The 24,469-nt window shown below is 51.1% G+C and overlaps 1 protein-coding gene and 1 pseudogene across 2 annotated transcripts in view; both read right to left on the bottom strand.

Annotated features, from left to right (window-relative positions):
- AGPAT4 (1-acylglycerol-3-phosphate O-acyltransferase 4) overlaps positions 1 to 24,469 on the bottom strand; it is a 173,454-nt gene that overhangs the window by 2,856 nt on the left and 146,129 nt on the right. For both annotated transcript variants that reach the window (XM_077999210.1, XM_015137646.3), the window contains 5 exons: positions 15,812 to 15,973; positions 14,844 to 14,997; positions 10,668 to 10,770; positions 8,013 to 8,088; positions 292 to 490 (listed from right to left, as the gene is read on the bottom strand). In XM_077999210.1, the coding sequence (XP_077855336.1) occupies positions 292 to 490; positions 8,013 to 8,088; positions 10,668 to 10,770; positions 14,844 to 14,997; positions 15,812 to 15,973 (694 nt within the window). The remainder of the gene's footprint in view (positions 1 to 291; positions 491 to 8,012; positions 8,089 to 10,667; positions 10,771 to 14,843; positions 14,998 to 15,811; positions 15,974 to 24,469) is intronic.
- LOC144340247 (putative uncharacterized protein encoded by AGPAT4-IT1) lies at positions 21,869 to 22,891 on the bottom strand (annotated as a pseudogene).

The raw sequence follows: 24,469 nt of genomic DNA, 5'->3' as shown, positions 1-24,469 counted from the left end.
GCAGCCGTCGGGGAGTGGAAGTGGCAGCTACATCACCACCCAAGAGGGAACGTGTGGAATCCAGCCCCAGGTGGGAGGCTGGACCATCCAGGCTGCAGAGTGGGTCCTGGGCCTGGTATTCAAGGGCCTCGTACTCATCCTGAAGTCTAATTTTTCCCTGTGATTTGCAAGCTGAGCCTGCTCCTCATCCATGGCACAACTGCCTACACAGATGGCCTCTGTCCCAGCCCTGATGCCACCTCTCCCAGGGTGGTGCTGTTAGCACCCCCCAGCCCCTTGCCCTCCACTCACCCACGAAGAAGACAAGGATGAAGCTGGCCAGCGTCAAGGAAGACCCGCTCCTGATCATGCTGACCAGGAACTGGAAGAAAGGGTAGAGCACCAGCGAGGCCCAAAACAGCCAGTTCACGAGGGTCCAGGGCCGCCGGGGGGGCACCATGGGCGTCTCTGGGAAGGTGCCTGTCCTGTAGTACTCCTCCTGAAAGGCATCCTGGGGGACAGGAAAGAGGACCCTCAGACGCCACACAGGGCTCAGTGGCAGGTCCCTCCCGAGGCCCTGCTTCCAAGACACATCGCAGAGATACACGGGTGCCACGGGGGCTCGGCAGAACTGGGGTCTGTGGCTCCTTCCAGAAAGCACTTTGTAGGCAGCTGCTGTCTTCTCAATGCTGCATCTGGCCGCCCCTCCCACAGGGGCACTGGGAGTGGCAGGGCTGCTGCAGCTGTCACTGAGTGCAGGGCGTGCAGCATGAGGCCTGGCGCCAGGCCAGCCTGGGCTGGAGCTGGGATCCACCCTCTGTGGGCAGGTGCCTGCATCCCTGAGCCCAGGCCCCAGTGTGTCTGATGGGGCAGCAGTGCCTTCCACGACAGGTCGGCGGGAGAATGGAGTGGCTGCTGCCCCGAAGCTGCCCACAGGGGACACTGTGGAGACCCAACCCGCAGTCAGGAGGAGCTCGCCACACAGCCCGGCCCGGCACATGCCCTGCCTTCCTGGCCTCCACAGCCAGTTCACCTCGGCTCCTGCGGGGCCGCCCACCCACACCTACCACCCTGTTGGCCACTGGAGGGCTCTGAGGGCCGTGATTCAAGGCATCATGAATGACAAAAGCTTGTGGGCTGCTGGGTATGGCTCTCGGAGGTGACAGCAAACTCAGGACTGGGTATCCAGGGTGACTCTTTTAAGTGACTGTCAGACCGTGGAAAAGGTAAACAGGCTCACGTCCTTCCACTAAGCAGATTCTTAGTGGGAACCACGCACTCGTCCACGTCCACCCCCAGGGTGTGTGTGTCACGAGCAGCTTGCAGAGCAGCTACTCCAGAGCCCTCATGGCGCTCCTTGCAGTCCCTGGGTGAGAACAGGGGACTCTCGGCCCCACGTAAATGCACTGCAAAAGAACGCGGTGGCCCTTCCCTGGGGGTCTCATGTCACGGAGCTCCCGCTCAGAGACTGGGGCTCAGCCACAAGGAGCTGCCGGATATAAGGTAGGGAACCAGGAACCCGACAGTCAGCAGGAGTGCTCAAGCGGCTGGGAGCTGGGCTGAGCCAGGAACTGGGGGGAACAAGGGGCTATGGCACCAGGATTCCCACTGGCCCATCTAAGGGCAGGTCCTGGCCATGAGGGGGGACCAGGGCAGGAGCCACCTCCAGGGAGCAGAGCTGAGCCAGGCAGCCACAGGGAGTTGCCCGGGTTGTATTGTGGGTGGCTGCCTCAGCCATTGTAAAAGCTGCACATGGCTGATAGCATGCATGCCACACAAAAACAGGTGTGGGTCATGGTGAGGCCCAGTTTGTGTCCCATGAACTAGCCTAGTAACGTCCCAGTTCTCTAAGGAGTCGAATTTTCTGAAAAATGAGCTTCCATATAATTGAAACTTATACTACCTTAAATGCTGAATATTTTCCTTTAACAATTTGAGATAGAAAAGTCTAAAGTATCTCATACTTCTCTTCTTTTCCATTCAGGGTGTACTGAATCATAGGCTTTCTTGGCCTCTCAGAGTCACTTTTCATACTAGTCCACACACTAATAAGGCCATTTTGGAAGGAGAACCCCCAACCCCTTCCCTGGGCAGTTCAGGTGCCTCTGCTCTGCCCTCGGCCCCCTGCAGCCCATTAACAAGCCTGGTCTGAAGTGTCACTTGTCGCGTGACTCTGCTCTTGGACATCGGCCAAGGGAAGCCGTGGGGGCTCTCAGGGGAAGTCACATCATCAAGCAGTTGAAGAAAAATCGACGTGTGTGCCAAGCACTCCCACCCTCAAGCAGTGAGAGTGATCAGATGGTGGAGGAGACAAGGAGGTGAGCACCATGACAGTCAGGAGCAATGCCCAGAGAGGTGGCACCCGACTCTGCCAGGGTAGGAAGCAGCACTCGCCTGCCCACCAGAACGGGGTGATTTTCTTATCCCAGGTTGGGGCCACAGGGCACCTGATAACTAGAAAAGGCGGGTGATATTTTGTGCCTTGTTTTTTTTTTAAAAAAAAAAAAAACAGCTTTCTTAAGGTGTCATTTACATGCCATAGAACTCACCCATTTTTAAAAATGAGCAAATGTGGCTTTTGAAATTATTTTCCTTAACAGTCTTTATAGTGCTTTTTTATAGTAATATCACAAAGGGGAACTCACCTTTTCTGTCTTGTTTCCAGAAAGACATTTGCTAGGTCAAGATTTTTTTATTTGCACCTCTTGCAAGAAGGAAAAAGCACTCCCTTTTCTAGGAGCCACTGAACTCAGAACTTCCCATTCACCTTATTTTTTTTTTTTTTTTTTTTTTTTTTTTTTTTTTTTTTTTTTGTTGAGACAGAGTCTCCCTGTGTCGCCCAGACTGGAGTGCAGTGGCCGGATCTCAGCTCACTGCAAGCTCCGCCTCCCGGGTTCACGCCATTCTCCTGCCTCAGCCTCCCGAGTAGCTGGGACTACAGGTGCCCGCCACCTCGCCCGGCTAGTTTTTGTATTTTTTTGTAGAGACGGGGTTTCACCGTGTTAGCCAGGATGGTCTCGATCTCCTGACCTTGTGATCCGCCCGTCTCGGCCTCCCAAAGTGCTGGGATTACAGGCTTGAGCCACCGCGCCCGGCTATTTTTTTATTTTTTAAAACAGAGTCTCACTCTGTCGCACGGGCTGGAGTGCAATGGCATGATCTCCTCTCACTGCAACCTCCTCCTCCCAGGTTCAAGTGATTCTCCCGCCTCAGCCTCCTGAGCACCTGGTATTACAGGCACCTGCCATCATGCCCAGCTAATTTTTGTAGAGATGGGGTTTTACCATGTTGGCCAGGCTGGTCTTGAACTCCTGACCTCAGGTGATCCTCCCGCCTCAGCCTCCTAAAGTGTTGGGATTATAGGTGTGAGCCACCGCGCCCAGCCCTATTCACTTTAAAGTTTTGTGTGTGGTTTAAAACACTAACTCTCACCCCCTCCCCTCACTTATGGCCCCTGACATTGCCGCAGGACTTCCCATCAACTGTCGCGGAGAGAACAGCACGGCCAGCTCCGGCCAGACTCCAGGCTCCGGCAGTAGAATGTCCATGGCCGATCTTGGTCATGGACCCATTTTGTAATAAAATTTGCCCCACAGGGAAAGGACTCATGTTTTTGTTTCTGTGTGTTACTATGTGGCACAGTATAAAGTTGGAACTGCGAAACGTAGTCACTGAACGAAGGAGAGTTGGTTTGTTTCCAGAAAGAAGCATCAACCCACAAGCTGAAGAGGACGAGATCCTACTGAGAGGCGGCGGATCCCCGAACAAACACCCCCGGCAGCCCGCGACAAAGGCACTTGGGAGGAGGCGTGCAGAGGAGACGTCCACACAGCACACCCGCTCAGCTTTTCCAGGCACTCAGCTCAGCAAAGAAATTGTGTCTTAGGGCAGAATTAAGGAGAAGAAAGGAGGGAGAAAAGGAGGGGAGGAAGAACAGGAAAGAACAAAGAAGAGAAGAGAAAGTTGGGGAACAGAAAGGAAGAAGTGGCTCCTCTTAGTCAGCAAGTCTGGCGGAGAGAGGCTCTGTGAGGAGCACTCGCGAACCTTGGCCTCAGCGCGCAGACATCACCCAAGTGCACGGCCAGGACTTGCAAAGGACTTACCATGGGGGCCAAGCCTTGAGGCTCCTGCTGCCCTTCTAAAGAGCAGTACCCTTACAGTTTAAATGAAAAAACAATTGCCAGTCCCAAAAATGGTTCTTGTCCTTGAAGGCTAGAGCAGGACTGCACACTGTTTTCCACGGGCCACCATGCCTGCACCCCGAGCTCTGCACCCACCCAGAGCTGCTTCCGACCTTGGCCTCCACAAGACGGCTCTGAATGTAGCTTTTTTTTTTTCATTTATTTCTCTTTGGAGACAGGGTCTTACTCTGTGCAGTGGCGCAATCATAGCTCACAGTAACCTTGAACTTCTAGGCTCAAGTGATCCTCCCACTTCAGCTTCCCCAGTAGCTGGAACTACGGGTGCGGACCACTAGGCACAGCTAACTTGTAAACTATTTTTGTAGACAGGGGTTCTCATTACATTGCCCAGACTGGTCACAAACGTGGGCGACCTCTGGCCACAAGTGATCCTCCAGCCTCAGCCTCCCAAAGTGCTTACTCCCAAAGGGATTACTGGCAGGAGCCACTGTGCCCAGCCTCACCTATTTCTTAAGGTGCACCATTAATGGCCAATTTGTAGTCCCTTCTGCAAATGTCAAATTACAACCTGAAGAAGGACTTTAAGTTAGAAATGAAAAGTTGGAATCTGTTCACCCCATACAATTAAGAAACCATGATAGCTATTGTGACCTCCCTGGAAAAAAGGGGTTCTGAGGATGTAGGTTCAGCCTGAGAGCAAGTTCATTTGGGAACTGCTTTTTCCACAGAAGATCACACAAGGTCATGAATGGTTTCTCAAAGCCTTCAAACAATAGGAGTCCCAAATGCTGACAAGCAAGAAATATTGTGCATTTTTCATAAAGCTAAATCAGGTCAACTCAAAGGATGGCCCTGTTTTCAGAGATGATGCCTTTCCCATATTAAAGAGTATAATTGTCTCACTGGTAGGTGGCGAGTTTCTCTTATGCTTGGAAAGACCAGAATGTTGGCACACCTCTATTGGCTGCCTGCCATCCCCTCCCATTTTGCAGAAACTTTACCTGCCCATGAAATTGAAACGTCAGAGAACTACTGCCCTAAAATCCCAGGAAGGTCAAAATCAACAGAATTGTCTTTTGATGTACAGCACACTTCTGACTGAAAGGGTGATCATTAAAATGAAATTCTACTTTGACAAGCCTGGTGGGGCACCCAGATTTGGGGCAAGGAAAGCTTTAGATCTAGGCTCCTAGCAAAACAGGCTGATACAGAAAGGAATGGTCCCTTGACGTCTATTCACCACTCTGCTTGGAGGAACCATGCACCACTTCCGCTTACTGCTCAGCAATCTTCTTGGATGGGAAAAGACCCAGCCTCCCAGGTCCGCTCACAGACACATACTGCTTAGAGAACTCGGTGTCGTCCCAGCCCTGCACCGACAGAGAAAGGGCCTGGGCTCCAGCACCTGGCTTTGATCGGTGAGCTGGAAAACTGGGTAAATCACTTCATCCTGCGGACCTTAACTTCCTCATCAGTAGTGTAAGAGCTTTGGAGTAGATGATCATTTTGAGAACCCTTTCAAGTTGAACACTATCATTTAAATGTAAACATAGTTTAGAGGAAAACACCCTAAGAGACTTCAACAAGAAGGAGATGTGCCTCTTGGTTTACATGATGACCACAGTTCTGCCTGAATACAGGAGAGGAAGGGCCCATTGAGAAAAATCTCCTTTGCCTTGATGGATTTAAGGGCCCACATTTATTGTAGATTTGTTTGTGTGGCTCTTTACAAAAGAGGCTCATTTTCTAAACCTTTTCTTAGCATACTCTTCTTTCTGCTAAAAGTAACATTTTAGGCCAGGTGCGGTGGCTCACACCTGTAATCCCAGCACTTTGGGAGGCCGAGGTGGGTGGATCACGAGGTCAGGAGATCAAGACCATCCTGGCTAACACAGTGAAACCCCGTCTCTACTAAAAATACAAAAAATTAGCCAGGCGTGGTGGCGGGCACCTGTAGTCCTAGCTACTCGGGAGGCAGGAGAATGGCGTGAACCTGGGAGGCGGAGCTTGCAGTGAGCCAAGATCGCGTCACTGCACTCCAGCCTGGGCAACAGAGCGAGACTCCGTCTCCAAAAAAAGAAGTAACATTTTATATGCTACCTCAATGATTAGACCAGAAAACAGAGCAAGAAAAATACTGCCTCATGCATGAAAACAGAAGGGGGGAATTCATACTGTTTTGTGCTTCTCTGTCAGGGCACACATATGCATCAGCGCAGACCTCGATAACTTAGAATACTGTTGTTAAAAAGCTTCAGGCCCCAGACCACCTCCATCAAAGCCATCTGCATCAGAAGCAGTTTGCCAGAAGTACACATTTCTAGGTTCCACCTCTAACCTGCAGAGACAGAATCGTTGGGGTTCGGGCCCAGGAATCTGCACAACTCATGCTCTAGTGACAAGGTAAACGAGTTCCTACACAGAATTTGTAATTTGTGTATTTGTAAGGGGAGACCAGAGAGCTATGCCCATAACCCACATAGGAAAGAGGCCCACGTGGCCAGCTCTGTGCAGTGATGGTATAAAGGCATCATCAGGGAAAAAAGGTGTCAGGATCTTGATTCAGAGCAAACTTATAAGAGCTTCTCTACCAAATGTGATGGCAAGTCTTTTGGACTACGATTTGCCTAAAGGAGGCAAACTTAGCTTATCCATCACACTAGAGTCTGTTAAGAGTCTTGTGGACTAAAATCCTAACACATCCTCAAGAGTAGGTAGGGTTAAAGTTCTTATTCAGCTGCAGAGGACATCCCGCAAAGCTCTGGGTAATTCTCTCCTTTGAGGAACAGAGAAAAACAGAACCCATGTCAGCCAGCCTGCATGCATGGAACTAGGGAAAAGGTCATCAGAATCCTAGAGAATATATCTGATTCTAGGGAATGACTTGTTTGGGTTTAAAACATGTGGTGAATCAGAAATAATTTTTTACTGGTTAATGAGACCTGGCCATAAAAATGCTCTTCTCACCAAGTGGAAGCTAAGCTTCGCTCCTTTGTAAGATCCGGTAGTTACGAGACTCCCCTGCTTGCATATGCTTTTGGAGGAGAGACATCAGTGAAAGCAAAGGCCTTGCTCAGAGAAAGGACAGAATAAGTAGGGGGCCCCTGGGGAACTGGAACATAGACAGGAACAGGACAGGGGGCACCACAGCAGGTTCAAACCCAGCCAAGACCAAGGTGGACCCGTGTAGGGCTTTATCCTGCTTCTTCTGGAAATGTTTTGAGATCAGACTAACAACCATATTGTTGATCCAGAAGCAATCAAGCCCATGTCCAGTGCTACGGAGAATATCCACCCCACAAGCACATTCTGCATTAGGACCAGTGGCAGGAAAATACGAGCAGGGGCTACTGGGGCCATTACTTCTTTCTTGGTCCACTACACCTGTAGAATAGCTTCACTGTGTGTGTGTGAACCCTCCTTAAAAAATATTTGGCGCTGGGCGTGGTGGCTCACGCCTGTAATCCCAGCACTTTGGGAGGCCGAGGTGGGTGGATTACAAGGTCAGGAGATCAAGACCATCCTGGCTAACACGGTGAAACCCCGTCTCTACTAAAAATACAAAAAATCAGCCGGGCATGGTGGTGGGTGCCTGTAGTCCCAGCTACTCAGGAGGCTGAGGCAGGAGAATGGCGTGAACCCGGAGGTGGAGCTTTCAGTGAGCCGAGATTGCGCCACTGTACTCCAGCCTGGGTGACAGAGCGAGACTCTTGTCTCAAAAAAAAAAAAAAAAAAAAAATTTGGCTACATTCTTTATTTCCAAGAGAGGGTCAGCTCCGGACTCATTAATAACCGGCTCTGTGAGGTCTCGCCCGCCGGAGAAAGGCCTGCTGCCACACAGCACACCCACAGCTGCAACGTGAACAGACCCCCGGCACCCAGTGCACTGACCTTCTCCTGGTAGAGCTTGTGCAGCCAGGCCGAGCACCTGTCATCGTCTTCAGGGATGTCTTCCAGTGGGATCCTCCTGCAAAGGCAGAGAGCAGCTAGCAGGGGAGAGGTGACACCCACCCTGCAACGTATACTTTCCAGTAACGGTGCTGCCATTTTTTGTTTTTATCTAGGTAGCCTAAATAATGTGGAAGTGAAGAGAGTAATGCAAGTGATCGAAAGAAGGGGCGTTCCACATCCACACTGGAGAAACACAGGCCAAAATGCAATTATGACCCATGAAGGAACAACCCAGGGTCCAATTCAATGGCATAGACAGATGCTGTCAGAAGAGGGGACACTTGCCTCATTCCATCTTCCCTCCCAGCTCACAAAAAGGCCCCCAAAACCTGATATTTGCCTCTTCCAAAGAGGACAACACTGCCTCACTTTCCACATGAGACAATCCAATATACACAGAATTGATGCATCAGAGACAAGATCCTAGTAATTTCTTCTTAGTCAAGTAACCGACTTACTGGTAATGGCAGATTATCTCCCATCAAATGATTCCTGTAGCCTCTTGGTTAGCCTTGAGGCAGACTTTTTCTGCAAAGGTTTTGACAAGTCAGTGATGTGGATGGTGGGGAATTAAAGTTCTCCCAGATGCAAGTAGCCAGGGCATCTTGCAGCACCCAGGCTCCATGGCTCAGACAGGGGTCCAGAGTCACTGTACACCAGTGATAGCTTGGAGACTTGGGTGGCTGTGGGGACTGGTGGCTGGCAAGGGCTTGCTACTCAATCATCTACAAACAGCCCATACTGAACATGGGGAAGAGTCACTCTGCCACCTTTGCCATTCCTACTTGTTCTCAGGTTGTTGGCTCTTGTGATTTCAAGGGATGTTCCTTTATATTCAATTTTGTCCATGTCGAAGTCTGCATCTGGCTTGATTTCCCTTCTATGGCCTAAGAATATCTTAGTAAGAAGATTTTAGAGCTTATCTATCACACTAGAGTCTTATCTATCACACTATAGTCTGTTAAGAGAATAAACGATGGGATTCCATCTTAGATTATAGTGAGCGACTTCCTTTTCAAGGCAGTATTGTACAGAGGTAAGTTTTTCACATAATTAGAACTTACCCCATAAGCTCCTCCGGAAATATCCTTTCACCTTTCCTGTTCCTACACACACTGTACTTTTGTGAATCCTCTACTTCTTTGCTCTTTGATCTACTCTGCTTTGGAAATGAGATTTCTCGAGTCTGCATAATATTTCTTTATTTGGATAGTGGGAATGTAGTGAGTTTTGCCCTTTTCAGCAACTTGACATTATCGCCCTTGATGTTTCAGTGCTTTGTACTGACTTATGTTCAGAAAAATGCCTCCATCATTTTTAATGGGCAGTGACGACAAAAAGATGTGTGTTGAACAGCATCAATGCTAACCTTCCTCTGGGGTCAAGTGTGTCATCTGGCTTCAGTGAGTGAACGCGCCAGAATCATTTTGGAGCTGATTCTCACACGTGCTTTGGAGAGTTGCAGCTACCTGAGAGGTGAAATAATCTTCTACATGTCTTGGGATTTTCCCAAATAACTGAGCCCAGCTGGTCACTGAGTGGAGCTCCTGCCAGCCGTCAGTGAACATGGGGAATAAAACCTCACTTTACTCCTAGAAGGTCTAAAGGTCTCCTTCAGGCGGGTGGGTGATTCTCCTGCCTTCATATGCCACAGAACTGAGTCATAGGGCAGACTCGCCTGCACCATCAGACAAGAAGTCAGTGATGATGTCAATGCTGTCCTATTTTGATGGGAAAGCCAGAGTCATTTTTAGATCAGAAGCTACTTAACTTTGGCCGCCAGTCCACCAAAACATCTCCCAGGAAAGCTGGGACATTTAGTGTGGCCTGGTGGGAATGTAGGGCCCCTGGATTTTCATGGGGCTGTTTGTAATACCGCTTCTGTAAGGTCTTGAATCAGAAGGTTATACGCCCCTGGATTAGTTCTCCATTAGTGGGCATTTCAGATTCTCTTGATTAGCATCCAGAGAAGGTGACCCACAGCACAACAAACCAGTCCAGTCCCTGACCCCGTCACTCTGGGTTTTAATGCGTGAATTGCCATTGTGTTTACTATCTGCTGCACCTTCCAATTCTGTTTCCCACCGAAACAGAGGTGCTCGGCCCATTCTATAAGCAGGGAAGGAGAACCAGTTTGACTAATATGTTCTAGAAGTGTCTTCAATAAAATCACTAACAGCCTGGAACATAACACATAAGTAAGACACTGCAAAAGACTTTTGCATTTGTGTCTAGACCGCCTTATATAAATACACATCTGTGTGTATTCCATATAGCAGACCCATCGCTCAAGGAAAGTGTCAATAACATATTCTCGTCACACCAACACCAAAATAATTATAAAATATGGCCTTCCATTTGTTCAACCTGAGCTCTCTGAAATGGAAGATTACAGAGGATCCGGAAGGAGCTGGGATGGAAGGAGATTTCAGCAGATCATTCTCAATAGTAGGATATGTCAAGTTCAATGCAAAACAGACTGCAAAGGAGTCAGTGTGACCCAGGGATCCCTGGAAGAAAGTCTCTAGGTCATTTGTGATGTGTTTACTTTGAAACGGGCACTGTCTTTTCTGGAAAGGAAACCGTTCGACTTACCTAACATACAAATCTGCATGGTATTTCTTTCCGTTTAGGACTCCCAGCAGTGTTGGATTTTCATTATTTCTGAAATTGAGTGTACAGTCATATACAGCTGAAACTATAAAAAATAAAACAAATACAAAGCAGTATATAGCGTGTGAACCCAATTTTGTTCCGTAGATACACACATTGGAAGACAATAATCAAATGGCTAACTGCTTATCTAGAAATGGTGTGGTCGGATTTTTCTTTTTCTGTATGGTCCACATGTTCTACACTGAATGTGTATTATCTTTTGTAATCATAAAATCCCACTAGAACTCAGTAATAGAAAACAGGGTCATTGCTGAAGCCAGGTCACTTTTTCTATTTATTTATTTATTTTTTTGGAGACGGAGTCTCACTCTGTCACCCAGGCTGGAGTGCAGTGGTGCAATCTTGGCTCACTATAACCTCTGCCTCCTGGGTTCAAACAATTCTCCTGCCTCAGCCTCCCAAGTAGCTGGGGTTACAGGCACCACCACTACGCTCAGCTAATTTTTGTATTTTTAGTAGAGACGGGGTTTCACCATGTTGGTCAGACTGGTCTTGAACTCCTGACCTCAAGTGATCTGCCCGCCTCAGCCTCCCAAAATGCTGGGATCACAGTGAGCCACTGTGCCCAGCCCAGATTGAGCCACTGTGCCTAGCCCAGATCACTTTTAAAGCAGTACTGCAAAGTCAGGTCTAGAGGTGCCACAACAATGACTTGTAACTTTCTAATGTGCCCAGCCTATCATTTCCGTCAAGAAACACCGAAATTTAAACAAGTGTGGATGATAAGAAAAATTATTCCAAAGGAAACTAAGGAAGTGTCTCAGTTACAGCAGCATAACCATTCTGTGAGCATTATTTTCCCCTAGAAAAATAAGACAGCTACAAATTATCCTAGGATACTGATGAGAAACTCCTTAAGGAATTGGATCGTACTCAGTTGAAGCTTCTTGGATCAAGGGATGAAAGAATATAGGAAGGAACGAGTGAGGGAACAGAGGAGATAAATGCACAGTGGAAACTGGCCACTTGCTGAAGTGTAAGAGCACCAGACGGTAGGAGCAACAGGTGGGAACCCCAGCGGCTGTCACCTTTTCCCACCGGTGGGATCTTCTCTTGGGCAGCTGGGGCTAGGTCTTGTCCTGGAGAAGGGAGCCTCTGTCACACAGTTGCTGAGATGACAGAGGCCAGGCACTTATTGCAGGGCCCAGCACATGGTTTGTGTTCAGTAAACGATGAGCCAGACGCTTCACTGGGAGCTTTGCATGCGTGCATTCATAACAGGAGTGGGAGAATGGCAGGAAGGAGGAAAGGCACTTGGTCTGATTGGGAATATGCGGGACCAAGATTCAAAAACAATAAATCACCATCTGTTTTCTTCTACCTGCTGCCTGACCACCGTGCAGGGTCTGCAGGTCCACTGTCTGTGCCAGCGGGCAGGGGTCCTCCTGATGGCCTGCAGGAGAGCCTGGGAGCAGGGCCCGGAGTGCCCGAGACCACTCGCCCCCGCCTTAGGGCTGAAGGCGGGACTGTTCTCCTGAGCCCTCCTGAGGAGAGCTGCCTGGTCAGGGCTGCTGGGAGAGAACCTGGATGCTTATCACATTCCTCAGGCATTTTAAAGCATAAATGGGTATCTACAGGAACAGCGGATCAGGCTGTGTGGACCATGACTGTAGTGTCCTAGGGCTTCCCAGTAAGAAGGGGCCACAGAGCTCACATAGTTCAGTGATTTCGATACCTCCTTTCCTCCGACCCGCTCACACAAGGGCCCATGAAGACAACAGAAGAGGCTGACTCTGGTTAAGCAAAGGAGGGGAGAACCCCCGGGTTCCCCAAAGAGCCGCTTAAAAATCAGTGACCTGTACAACTGTCTCATTTTCCAGAGGAAAACCTCAAAAAAAGCATCTTGAAAGGAGAGCCAGCCTGATTCTAACTGCAAGGCGCATCGGAAGGAGTGACAGCAGCGACTGCCGGCCCCACCAGCCAGGAGCAAATCCCAGCTCACCAGGTACTGGCTGAGTCACACTGCACCCGCTCCTTAACTTCTCTGAGCCCCAATGTCTTTATCTGTGAGCTGAAAGCAAAAAGAAAAAGGAATCTACCTTCCTGAGTCCTGTGAGGACATCCTACATGTACGGTGCATACAGGGCCTGGCATGTCAGATGCGCCCGAGACCGGTGGTGGCTATTATTGGAGAGAGCCTTGTTAACTCCGTGATGAAAAGTATAGAGCTGGACAGCCTTGCGAGGCAAAACTGAGGCAAAGCTCAGTCAGGGAGCCGCGCTGGTCCAACCCAGAGGGGACGGATCAGGATGGGGACACGTAGCCCTGCAAGCTGGGCAACCCTACCAGGGGCAGAAGGTGAGGTGTGTAGTGGGAGGCAGAGGGCCCCGAACAACAGCAGCCTTTGATCAAATGTTTATCATGTGCCAGGTGGGATGCTGAGCTCTTTATCTAGCTTTTCTCATTTAATCCTCTTTGCAACCCTAACAGATTTTACAGAACTCAGAGCAGACTTAGGACCAGAGAGGTAAGGTCACTTGCCCAGAGTCACACAGCTGGTCAGCAGAGGAAAGAGGATTCAGTGAGGCCTCCTGATCAGGAAGCCCCCAGGGTCTTGACGCTGCTGGACAGTGCAGAGTGCAGCAGCCTGGGAGGTGGAGCAGGGGTCGAGCAATGGGAGCATCCTTGGCCCTGGGGCCCAGGGTTGGTGTGGAGGCAGGGACTGCAGGGGGCAGCCTAATTCTGACCCTTGGGCTGAGCCCAGAGCAAAAGACACATGTAGGCAGCTGGTGCCCCTCTGTGCCACCGACCTTCTAAGAGGCTGGGCAGAGGGGAAGGAGCTTGGAGGTGGCTGGCCTGGTGGGCCCTCAGTTCTGCAGGCCCAAGTTTGCTGCTGAGACTCCAGAGCCTGCTTTTCTCTCTTCTCTCTGGGAGTAAGAGCTGCTGCCAGGATGTTGTGGGGATTGAAGGTGACACTGTGTGTGGCGTGCACAGCATTGTGCCAACAGAGGTCATCAAGGAACGCTGGCGACCAGGAGAAGGGGGGATGAGGAAGCAAGGGAAGCATGTGGGGGAGAAGAAACTGGTTAACAGGGCTAAGGGCAGGGCAGGCACACAGAGGGGAGAGGGGGCCAGGGGCACACCCGCCTGGCCTGGGTTCCTGCAGCCCCAGAAGGAAGCGGGGCTGGCGCTGGCCTGGGTATGCGGGGTTATGTTAAACAGGCAGCAGAAGCCAGCAGGGAGTGCTGCCCGGGGCCTGAAACCACCGCTTCAGCCACTGGGTCACCTGGGGACTTTTAGAGGTACCGATTCACCAACCCTGTTGCTCCAGAGGTCCTATGGGGGTCGGTCAGGGCTGGAGAAACCAAGGGGCCCCTGATGCAGGCCTGGGGAGGAATTCGGGGCCCCCCACTCTTTGCCTCAGAAGGAGGAGAGGAGACAAGAGGATAAGGCGGAGGAAGGCAGCAGCGTGGGGCCAGAAGCCGCATTCAGCTGGACTCCAGCTCCCTCCAGGAAGGAACCAGCTTCACCTGAGCGCTTTGCCTGGGAGGAGCACAGGAAGCTGCCCCAGGCCTGCAGCCCAGGGAAAGGGCCAAGGGACTGCGGGGGTGTGGGGAGGCCGGCTGCGCAGAAGGCGACAGAGGGTGTTTCTAACTGGAGACAGAAGGGTCAAAAAGAAGACAAAAGCATGACGAGAGGCCAGAGGCAAGTTGTTGCTATTTCCTTCTTATCAATGGCCATTGAGGGTTCCAGACTCCGAGGTCAGCTGCGACAGACCACAAGGTCAGAGTTCAGCTGATGCCAATGGGTGGGCAAGAAATGACCCTAAACCCAACTGTGCTGTCTTGGGCGTGCAGGCCTGGACCCAGGTTACCCGATGGGCCATCCAGGCACCCAGCACATTTGCACAGCAGAGGGCAGTGCTGGCCCGGGCACCCCAGGAAAGGCAGGCACAGGCCCACCCCAGGTGCCAGCCAAGGGTGCAGGGGCCATTTGTCCTTGATTCCCAGTCCCAGAGACCAGACTTGAGCAGCCACTCTGAGCTCCTAGCGTCAGCCGGGAAGTGCTGGCAGGAAGCAAGCTCTGCCCATCTGGAGCTGGCGCTTGTCTTCCTCGCTGCCGCGGGGAGGCCCAGGGCCACGCACTCTTCCTTACCTACATTTCTCAAGCTCCTCACGGTGATGGCGAAGCCCTTGGTTCGCGGCAACAGGTGGTGCTTGAGGCGAGGCAGCCCCTTGGCCCGGGCCACTTGCATGCTGATCTCATGTTTCTTCTCCGTGAACCGCGTGCCCTCACAGTGGATCAGGAACTGAAGGAAGGAGGCAGGAGTCACACACAGCCCCACAGTCACACGCGGCCCCAGGGTCACACACAGTCCTGGGGTCATGCACAGCCCCAGGCTCACATGCGGCCCCACAGTCACACACGGCCACACGATCACACACAGCCCCAGGGTCACATACAGCCCTGAGGTCACACACAGCCCTGGGGTCACACACAGTCCTGGGGTCACACACAGCCCTACGGTCACAAACAGCCCTGGGGTTACACACAGCCCTGGGGTCACACACGGCCCTGGGGTCACACACAGCCCTACAGTCACACACAGCCCGGGGTCACACACAGCCATGGGGTCACACACAGCCCTATGGTCACAAACAGCCCTGGCGTCACACACAGTCCTGGGGTGACACACAGCCCCAGGCTCACATGCGGCCCCACAGTCACACATGGCCACACGATCACACACGGCCCCAGGGTCACATACAGCCCTGAGGTCACACATAGTCCTGGGGTCACACACAGCCCTACGGTCACACACAGCCCTGGGGTCACACACGGCCCTGGGGTCACACACGGCCCTGGGGTCACACACAACCCTGGGGTCACACACAGCCCTACGGTCATAAAACAGCCCTGGGGTCACACACAGCCCTACGGTCACACACAGCCCTACAGTCACACACAGCCCTGGGGTCATATATATGTGGCCCCATGGTCACACACGACCCCATAGTCACACACAGCCCCACAGTCACGTGTCCTGTGGAAGTCACACGGGGGTCCCACGGTCACAGTCCTGCAGGAGCCCTTGGGACACAGCTGCTCTGGTGCCTACGTACAAAATATTTCTCCGGGTAGTCCCGGAGGTGCTGCAAACTGGTGGCAACCGTCTTGCGATCCTGCTCCCACTTGCGCGAACAGAAGACCATCTCGGTGAAGTACCACATCCAGCCGATAATTGGAACGTAGGCCAGCTCTTTCTTGGCCAGGACCTTGGAGCCCTGAAACAGAGGAAGGAGCCCAGGTGCCCATGAAGGAGACATCACAGCCACCTCCCGGGGCTGTTGGAGACTGAAGTAGAAAAAGAGGAGGGGACATTCACACCAGACGCCTCGGGCCAGTCCCAGAACACATGTTGTCGAGGCCATGGACCGTGATGCCCTCCCCACCCTTCAGCTAGAGGTCCAGGTTGTGCTCACCCTGCCAGTGTGGGGGCAGGAGGCAAGGGGACCCTGGTTCTCAGCGTGGACGGCAGGAGTCAAGAAGGCAGCAGCAAGCAGTCATGGATATTCAGGGTCCTGACAATGCTCCCACCACTATCCAGAGGGTTTCTAGGTGATCACCACCATGCACTCGCTAAGCCTGCCGTAGCTGTGTGACACTAATTTATGTACCTCTTTTCTACAGATCTCATTGAGTTTTGTGATATTACAAAATATAGTAATTCTTGATCGCTGAAAATGTCAAATGCTAGAAAATGTAGCATTCCTGGGCGTGAGGTTAACATCCTTCTTGAACAGTTGCTGGTCAAAGATTCATTTGAATTCGATTTTTCCGAGACAGCTCGACGTACTCTGCCGAGCTCTGCAGTTGAGGCAAACGGGAGTCTCCGCTCATAGAGCAGGCTGCAGAGCCCAGTGGGATCTCCGGGCACGGCTGGTCCGAGCTGGAAGTAAAACCCAGACCAGGAGATGTGCTCGGTGCCCTCCACACCCGCTGCCAGCATGTCCTTGAGGCTGAGACGGGGCAGAAGCACCTGCCAGAGACCCTCTTGAGGCTGACGCAGGTGCGCGAGCGAGGCCCCAACAGGTCCCCTCTGAGGATTCTCAGGGAAGTCCTGGGTCCCCAGGGCTTGGTGTGGCCCTCCCCAGCCAGGCATCCACTACATCAGACCCCTACACTGAGGAAGACCAGGGCTTCAGTGGGGTGGACAGGGCAGTGGAGACACAAAAACTGCTTTCTATCTGATGGATGTTTATCTTTTCAACTTAATTTTGGAACTGGCCAGGATGCTCCTTGATCAATGGGTCGATGACTGAGCCAGGGATGTGAGCCGTCGGAGCAGCTCTAAACCTAGGATGCGCACAGCGCGGAGAGCCCCGGCTTCAACACAGCCCTCTCTCCTCTACTCCCCATTACACCCATGCCTCTCCACAGCTCCGGCTCAGCACAGGGTCAGTAAGCCGTGTCCCCCAACCTACTGGCAGAACAAAAGAAGGTCTAAACAGCCAACTGCTCCCTACTTTAAAAACACAAGACACTTCTTCCCTCGCTTGGAGTAGAAAAGGCAGATACCTTGCAAGTTTAGCATCTCCATTTTCTGATGGAGTTGGTTTTTCACACAAGTCCAACATGCAGATTCTGTCCAAGAGAACTTAGCCATGAAATCGGACTCCGGGACCATCCCCGTGGGTGGGTGGCTAAACTCGCCGGTGCGGGTGTGAGGGCTTACTGTGTGCTGTGCCCATGATATTTGTTAAAATTATATTTACCTGAACTCATTCCAAACATGCGACAATCTGAAGGAGCTGTGAACGACGATTGGTTCTGCAGCCAGGAGGGGGCCGCAGACTAAAGCAGCAGCTGTTGGCCCTGGGAAGGTGAGTGGTCCCTTGCAGCCAATCATGGCTTCTGCCGGGGAAAAGCACTCTCAGGGGTATTTCCTGTCCACAATGCTATAGTGGGTCCTAGTGGTTGGCCTCTGATGACCTGCTGCTAAATGGAAACGATAACTTTGACGGTGATGCGGGTATCTAGACCCACAGATGGTCGGTCACCTGGGACGGGAGTCTCTATTTCCATCCCTGTTAGATCACCAAAAGCTGTTGAGATGCCCCACAGTAGATGCGTCCCGTGGGTTATGGTGTGTACCGTACCTTGTACAACACTACAGAGGAGTCAGCAAGCAGCTGCCTTCGGGACAAGCTGGCTCCTCTGCTGCTTCTGTAAGTGACGTGCTGTGGCCACACAGCCTCTTGCTCATGTGCCTCTTGTCTGCAGCTGCCTTCACGCTACACACAGGAGCGTTTTGTGACAGCCACGCTCTGATCCACAGAGCCTAAACTATTCATCCTCTGGCCCATTCCAGATAACATGTGCAAACCCCTGATTTAGAGCCACTAAGACTTGCTTTCTATGAGTGTGTAATGGCTAGGCAATCGTTTATGGTAAAATACTAAATTTTTAAAAGATCTGGAACAAAGGTGAGCCTATAGCATGATTATAACTTTATGAAAAAAAGTAAAGCAGAGAAAAATAACAGTAGTTGTTGCTGGACAGTCATTTATAAGTGATTTTTATTTTGTTAGATTTTCCAGTTTTTTATTATAAACGTATTTCACAGTATTGCTGTAACAATGTCATTTTTAAGAAGGGGTTGACATCAGCGTGCTTTCACCATCTGCTTTGGGAACATAACTGAGGTTCTGTCTGGGTCAGAAACAGTTTTGGCTTTTTTGTGGTTTTTTTTTGTTTGTTTGTTTGTTTTCTTTTTAGACGGAGTTTTGCTCTTGTCACCCAGGCTGGAGTGCCGTGGTGCAATCTTGGCTCACTGCAACCTCAGCCTCCCGGGTTCAAGTGATTCTCCTGTCTCAGCTTCCTGAGTAGCTGGTATTACAGGTGCCTGCCACCACACGTGGCTAATTTCAGTATTTTTTGTAGAGATGGGGTTTTACCATGTTGGCCAGGCTAGTCTCTAACTCCTGACCTCAGGTGATCCGCCTGCCTCGGCCTCCTAAAGTGCTGGGATGACAGGTGTTTTTGATGATCAAAAGGAACAGAAGAGAAATACCTTTCTTTATACTGACTTAATCCATCTTTCAGCCTTAAAATTTTGAATGTTATCAATACGCCTAGTTTTGATGTTAATTATGTTTGGTAAGAAACATGTTAAAATATTAAGGTAGAAGCTTTTATGTCTTCAGACTGAAGAAATGTCACTCAATACCCTTTCCCTGGCAGGGCTGCATAAAAGAAAAGCTCTGCAGTGAGACAGTCCTGTTTCTAACCAGGCTCTACCATGACCCGGCTGTGTGACTGTGCTCGAGACACCCAACCTTCCTGAGCTCCTGTTTCCCCTCTGTGTGAAGAGGAAGACAACACGTATCCCCTGGTGTCCCTGTAAAGACTGAATGATGTGTGAAGAGGAAGACAACACGTATCCCCTGGTGTCCCTGTAAAGACTGAATGATGTATGGAAACATCTACAAAAGCACAGAGTTCAGACTCTGAACTCTGACATGGGCGTTGAATAACTCGTACCTATTATATTCATCACAGAGCAAGCAGTGTCTGAACACCTCCTTATTCAACCCATTTTCTAAGCCATGCTGTAGCGTCACAGTAACAACAATAGATTACATTTATTTAAGCGCAACTGAAGAGTCCCCGTGCACAGAGAGTTGCCCAAGTTAACTCACTTATGACAAACAGACTAGAAACTACTATTAAGACATACAGACAGTTCCCCAGGCAAAAGGTGCAATAGGCTAAAACTGTCATGGCTTTCCCAGGCCACTCAGAGGCTTCCATGTGTGATGCCAACAGCTTTCAGAGAGAGTGTACAAGAAAATATACCAATTTCACCAATGCTGGATTTATTTCGGAGGCCCACCTGAAAGGATTTACTGATGAGTTAGATTTATCAATAGATCTGTCTAGATAAAAGCGTATTTGGACAATCTAAAATTTTCAGTGGAGTAACCCACTATGGAGAGAGACAGTGAAAAGGAGAATTGTCTTAGGGTAGCTGCTTGGGGCTAATCTACTTGGCCCATCCTGAGGACCCTCACAGCTCGGGGACGCAGCCAGCCCCAGGACCTGGTCTGCAACTCTGGCAAGTGGGCCAGCCCTTGCAGAGACCCTGGGCATTGAGAAGAGCTGATGCAGAGAGGGCCTGAGACCCGGTACTCCGACCCTGACTTTCAGAAGCTCCACAGCCTCTGGGGTGAAAAGGGATCGGAATGAGGCCATTCTAGTTAGGGTTTTCTCCAAAATGGCTATTCACCAAGGCTTCAATGAAGATTCCAAACCCCGGTGCTGCATGCAGTATGGCTGGGAGCAGCAGGGTGTCCTGCTCCTGCATGGCCTCCACCCCCACTAACACCAGCAAGGAACCCCTCAGGGGCTGAGGCTCTGTGGCCAGCTTTGTTTGCAAACGTCCAGTCATTGCTGAAGGTTTCCCAGTAGGGTTACCAGTTAGTCAAATGAGCCAAGGTCATTTATTTCTACTAAATATATAAACTGAGGTCTCTTAAGTGGAACTTGGAAAACAGGTGAGATGTTCCTTAACAATAAAGCAGGCTCAACAGCCTGCCTTTGAGTCCTTTGACTGTTTTCTTGACTACCTGCTGGAGACACTGTAGCAAATGTTTCAGTTCCCTGGAGCCCCAGACAAGCCATCCAGCCCTATCGCTCCAGAGTCCTCCTGAGTCCCACACAGCACAGCCTCCATTCTAATGTATGGGGCGTAAGCTCATCGAATTGGAATCTTCAACCCGAGGCTGCTCTGTCTGTGCAAAGGTATTGATTAAGAAGCTCCCTATGCCAGGCACTCTGCAGGTGCTGAGAACACAATGCTGGTTAGGATTACCTTGGCCTTGAGGTGCCCACAGTCTAGAGGGAAGGGAGAAGCAGAAAGTTCCAGTTTCTGTGTTCCATTTCTGCCACTAAACTCTGCCAGTAAGTTGCTGTACAGACCCCTTCTGACAAGAAAGGTGTGCGCAAGAGAGGATGGTGTGGGCCTGGAATCTCCGAAACCTGCCCCAAGTTACAACAAAACGCAGAAAAGACTGGAGCTCAAAATAATGAACCAGTTTCTGTGCACGCATGCATGTATGTGTGTATGTTCATCAAAAGGTGAGAGACTCCATTTTTTTTTTTTAAGACGAAGTTTCACTCTTGTTGCCCAGGCTGGAGTACAATGGCGCGATCTCAGCTCACTACAATCTCTGCCTCCTTCAAGCGATTCTCCTGCCTCAGCCTCCCAAGTGGCTGGGATTATAGGCGGCTGCCACCATGCCTGACTTGGTTAATTTTTTGTATTTTTAGTAGAGCCACGGGGTTTCACCATGTTGGCTAGTCTGCCCTCGAACTCCTGACCTTCAGGTGATCCACCCACCTCGGCCTCCCAAAGTGCTGGGATTACAGGTGTGAGCCACCATACCTAGCCTTTTTTTTTTTTTTTTTTTTTTTTTCTGAGATGGAGTCTTGCTTTGTTGCCCAGGCTGGAGTGCAGTGGTGCAATCTCAGCTCACTGCAACCTCCACCTCCCGGCTTCAAGCGATTCTCCCGCCTCAGCCTCTGGAGTAGCTGGGATTACAGGCGCCCACCACCACACCCAGCTAATTTTTTTGTTTGTTTGTTTTGTATTTTTAGTAGAGACAAGGTTTCATCATGTTGGCCAGGCTGGTCTCGAACTCCTGACCTCAGGTGATCCACCCACCTTGGCCTCCCAAAGTACTGGGATTACAGACTCCATTCTTGCCAACTGCGGTAGCACAAGTGTGCCTGGCCTTGCTCACACTGCATTCCTTTCTCTTGCTTTCTGCCTTCTCTGATGCTGAGAGGAAAATGGTGTAGACCTTACACTGCCAGAAAATTCTCAAGAGAGTCTCAAAACAAAATGAACGCTGTTCCACAATTAGTCACAGCCGCAGGGGAAATGCATACAGCAAACACGAAATGAAAGCACTCTCTAAGAATTCACCTCAGGCTGGAATTAGACACTTATCCTCTATCCACGTGGGGCAGAGTACGTGGGGCTCTTGCACTCCTGATTGGCCTCCTCCAGCTAACCTCACCCCGTTTACCAGGCCCCAAACTATTCTGGGTTTGACAGGTATGCAGATGTGCAGAGAGAAGAGCACCATTCGGAGGACGAACATGGAGGCTTGAACCAGCAGGATACCGATCACTCCTGGCTCTGCTTTGAGGGGCCACGGTCACGGCTGTCAGGACACAAAGATGGGAGAGGAGCTCCCTGCACAAAGCCCTTGTCCACCCTGTCTGGACACAGGTCCTCATGGCCCCTTCCCAGTTTCTCTTCTGAACGGGCAGCCCAGCCCTTGTGGGTTGGCGTTAGCCCTGCAGATGGGAAGACAGAGCAGAAGCAGTACAGGGGCAGGTGGGAAACAGAATGTCCCCAGGACAGAACGTAATAGGTGCGACTGGCCTTGCCCAGCACTCTGTAGCCAATAGGTGCTTGCTGAACAGTTGCAGGAAGCACAGGCGGACGGGGCATCAGAGAGCACTATGCGCACAGCAGGCGGGAGTGAGAAAGGGGGCAGTTCATGGGATGATACTGAGTCGGTGTACAGCAGATAGCACAGGCTGTGACCGTTTACTGAGGCTGCGCACAGAGGAGGAAGAAGCCCTGTGCTTTAAGCAACCCTGGCTTTATGATTGGTGGGATCAGACTCTGGCTTATTAAAGACACTGCCAGAGGATCCTGGTCAACAAAGACGACGACCCCGGTGCGTCCATTGTGGGACTGGACTTTTACAGGCGAGCATGCGCTACCACCTCCAGGATGGTAGTCGGTATGAACCCACGGTGCAGCCACAGTCCCGTGAGCTGCCCACTACTTGCCCTGGCCAGTGGTTCACCTGGCTACCTCGGTCATCACCATTACCGGGTTCCTCATCCATGTGATTCCAGATCCCAGCACACCTGCCAAACCAGTGAATGGTAAGAGGCAGAGGGTGGCATCCCTGCCCACTCCTGCTGCCTGCACAGCTGAGGATGAACTCGCATGATGGCGCGAAGCAGAGGGCATCTGCCATACACTCAGGTGATGCCAGCGGTGAGGAGGGTGAAGACCACCCTACAGAGCTGACAAAACCATGGCGGGGGGCGTATCTGCCGAAAACACTCCTCCATGTGTGGAAACTTCTAACTTCTCTTCAGCCAAAGGGCACTTGAGAAGCGCACGTGTGAAGAAGCTGGGGTAAAGTCGGGTGAAACAATGCTGTGCTGCATGAACATGGTCTCCTGGAGAAACCACACACAATCAGCACTCGCTGGACACGGATTTTGAAGGTATATCAACTGCTATCGTTGTCATCATCGAAAATCCTTCTGTTTAAAGAGGCAGTACAGGGCTTCATGGGCACCCTCACACGCAGGCCCTCTGCCTAGGAGGGATAATGCCACTCTCCCCCTCTCACCTTTCTCTGTGCAAAGAAATGCAATGCTGCTATTTTTCATTTGTTTTACTTATTGATTTATGTTTATAGACACGGGGATCTCACCATGCTGCCCAGACTGGTCTCGAACTTCTGGCTTCAAGCCATCCTCCCATCTTGGCCTTCCAAACCACTGGAATTACAGGCGTGGGCCACTGTGCCAGGCCAGAAATGCAACATTTCAATCTGTGTTCAGGCCCAGCTGTATTACATGTTTACTAAGAGGACAAGGGAAGGTCTCAGACCAAACGTCATGTCACCGTGGGGTGGGCAGCCGCCGAGGGGCCCTGTGATCCTGGCCTCCTGGCATCCACGCCCCTGTGCCCCCCACCCCACATCCCTGAGGCATGGGCTGTGCTTACTGATCCACTTCCAACAAACAGTCTGGATAGAAGGGACGGGAGGTCTCTCCCGGGCCCCGGTTACAGAAGCTTCGTGGCTCCTGCCCAGGTGCCCACTCACTCTCTCTTGCATGGCTCACCCTCAGGGGTGCAGTTGCCATATTCCGGGAAGCCCTGTGTTTTAAAACAAGCCTGTGTGGCGAGGGATGGAGGCCGGGCAAATCCGTGAGCAAGCTTGGAGGCAGATCACACACAGGCCCCTCCTGAGAGGCGCTGCCAGGTCCCCCGCTCAGCTGCACCTGGATTCCCGACCACACAGGCAGGGGATCTTTACGACACGCTTGTTGTTTTAAGCCGCTATGTTTTGGGTCTCGTCACGCTGCCATGGATAACTAACCCACATGGCTTCTTTAACCATCTGAAGACAAATATCCCAGTTGGCCCGGCAGATAAATATTGCTAATATAATAATAGCTACCGCTCATGGCGTGCTTGCCAGGGCCTGGCACTGCCCGGAGACTGAACGATCATGCTCTTATGTAACTAGCCGGGGCCTGCTAAGGGAAAACAATAAGCAAACGGGGACGTGAAACTTCAGGAACCTGACCTGCGCTTGCACACCACGGTTTGTCGGGCACCTTAGTGACCTGTGCCCCAGCTGCCCGCGTGTCACTCTCACCTCCAGCGGGGAAAGGTTCAGCGTGTGACTCCAAGATCAGCCAAAGCCTTCGGAGCCCTGGCACACGCCAGGGAGCGCCAGCTCCCAGGAGAACCAGAGCCTCTGGGGACAGGCACTGCAGTGAGCAGTGGCCACATGGGATCTTGAGTACATTTAAAAGGTTGAAAGCCTCTTTGTTAAAAAGACAATTCCGTTACTTTCCCCCAAAAGACCAATTTTACATTTAAAAATGCCACTTTCACGAATTTCTGCAAATTTCATTGACTTCAATTTAAACTCATTTCCTCTTGGGCT

This window comes from Macaca mulatta, chromosome 4, assembly GCF_049350105.2.
Source record: "Macaca mulatta isolate MMU2019108-1 chromosome 4, T2T-MMU8v2.0, whole genome shotgun sequence".
NCBI lineage: Eukaryota > Metazoa > Chordata > Mammalia > Primates > Cercopithecidae > Macaca > Macaca mulatta.
This window is presented reverse-complemented; position numbering and strand designations above follow the sequence as displayed.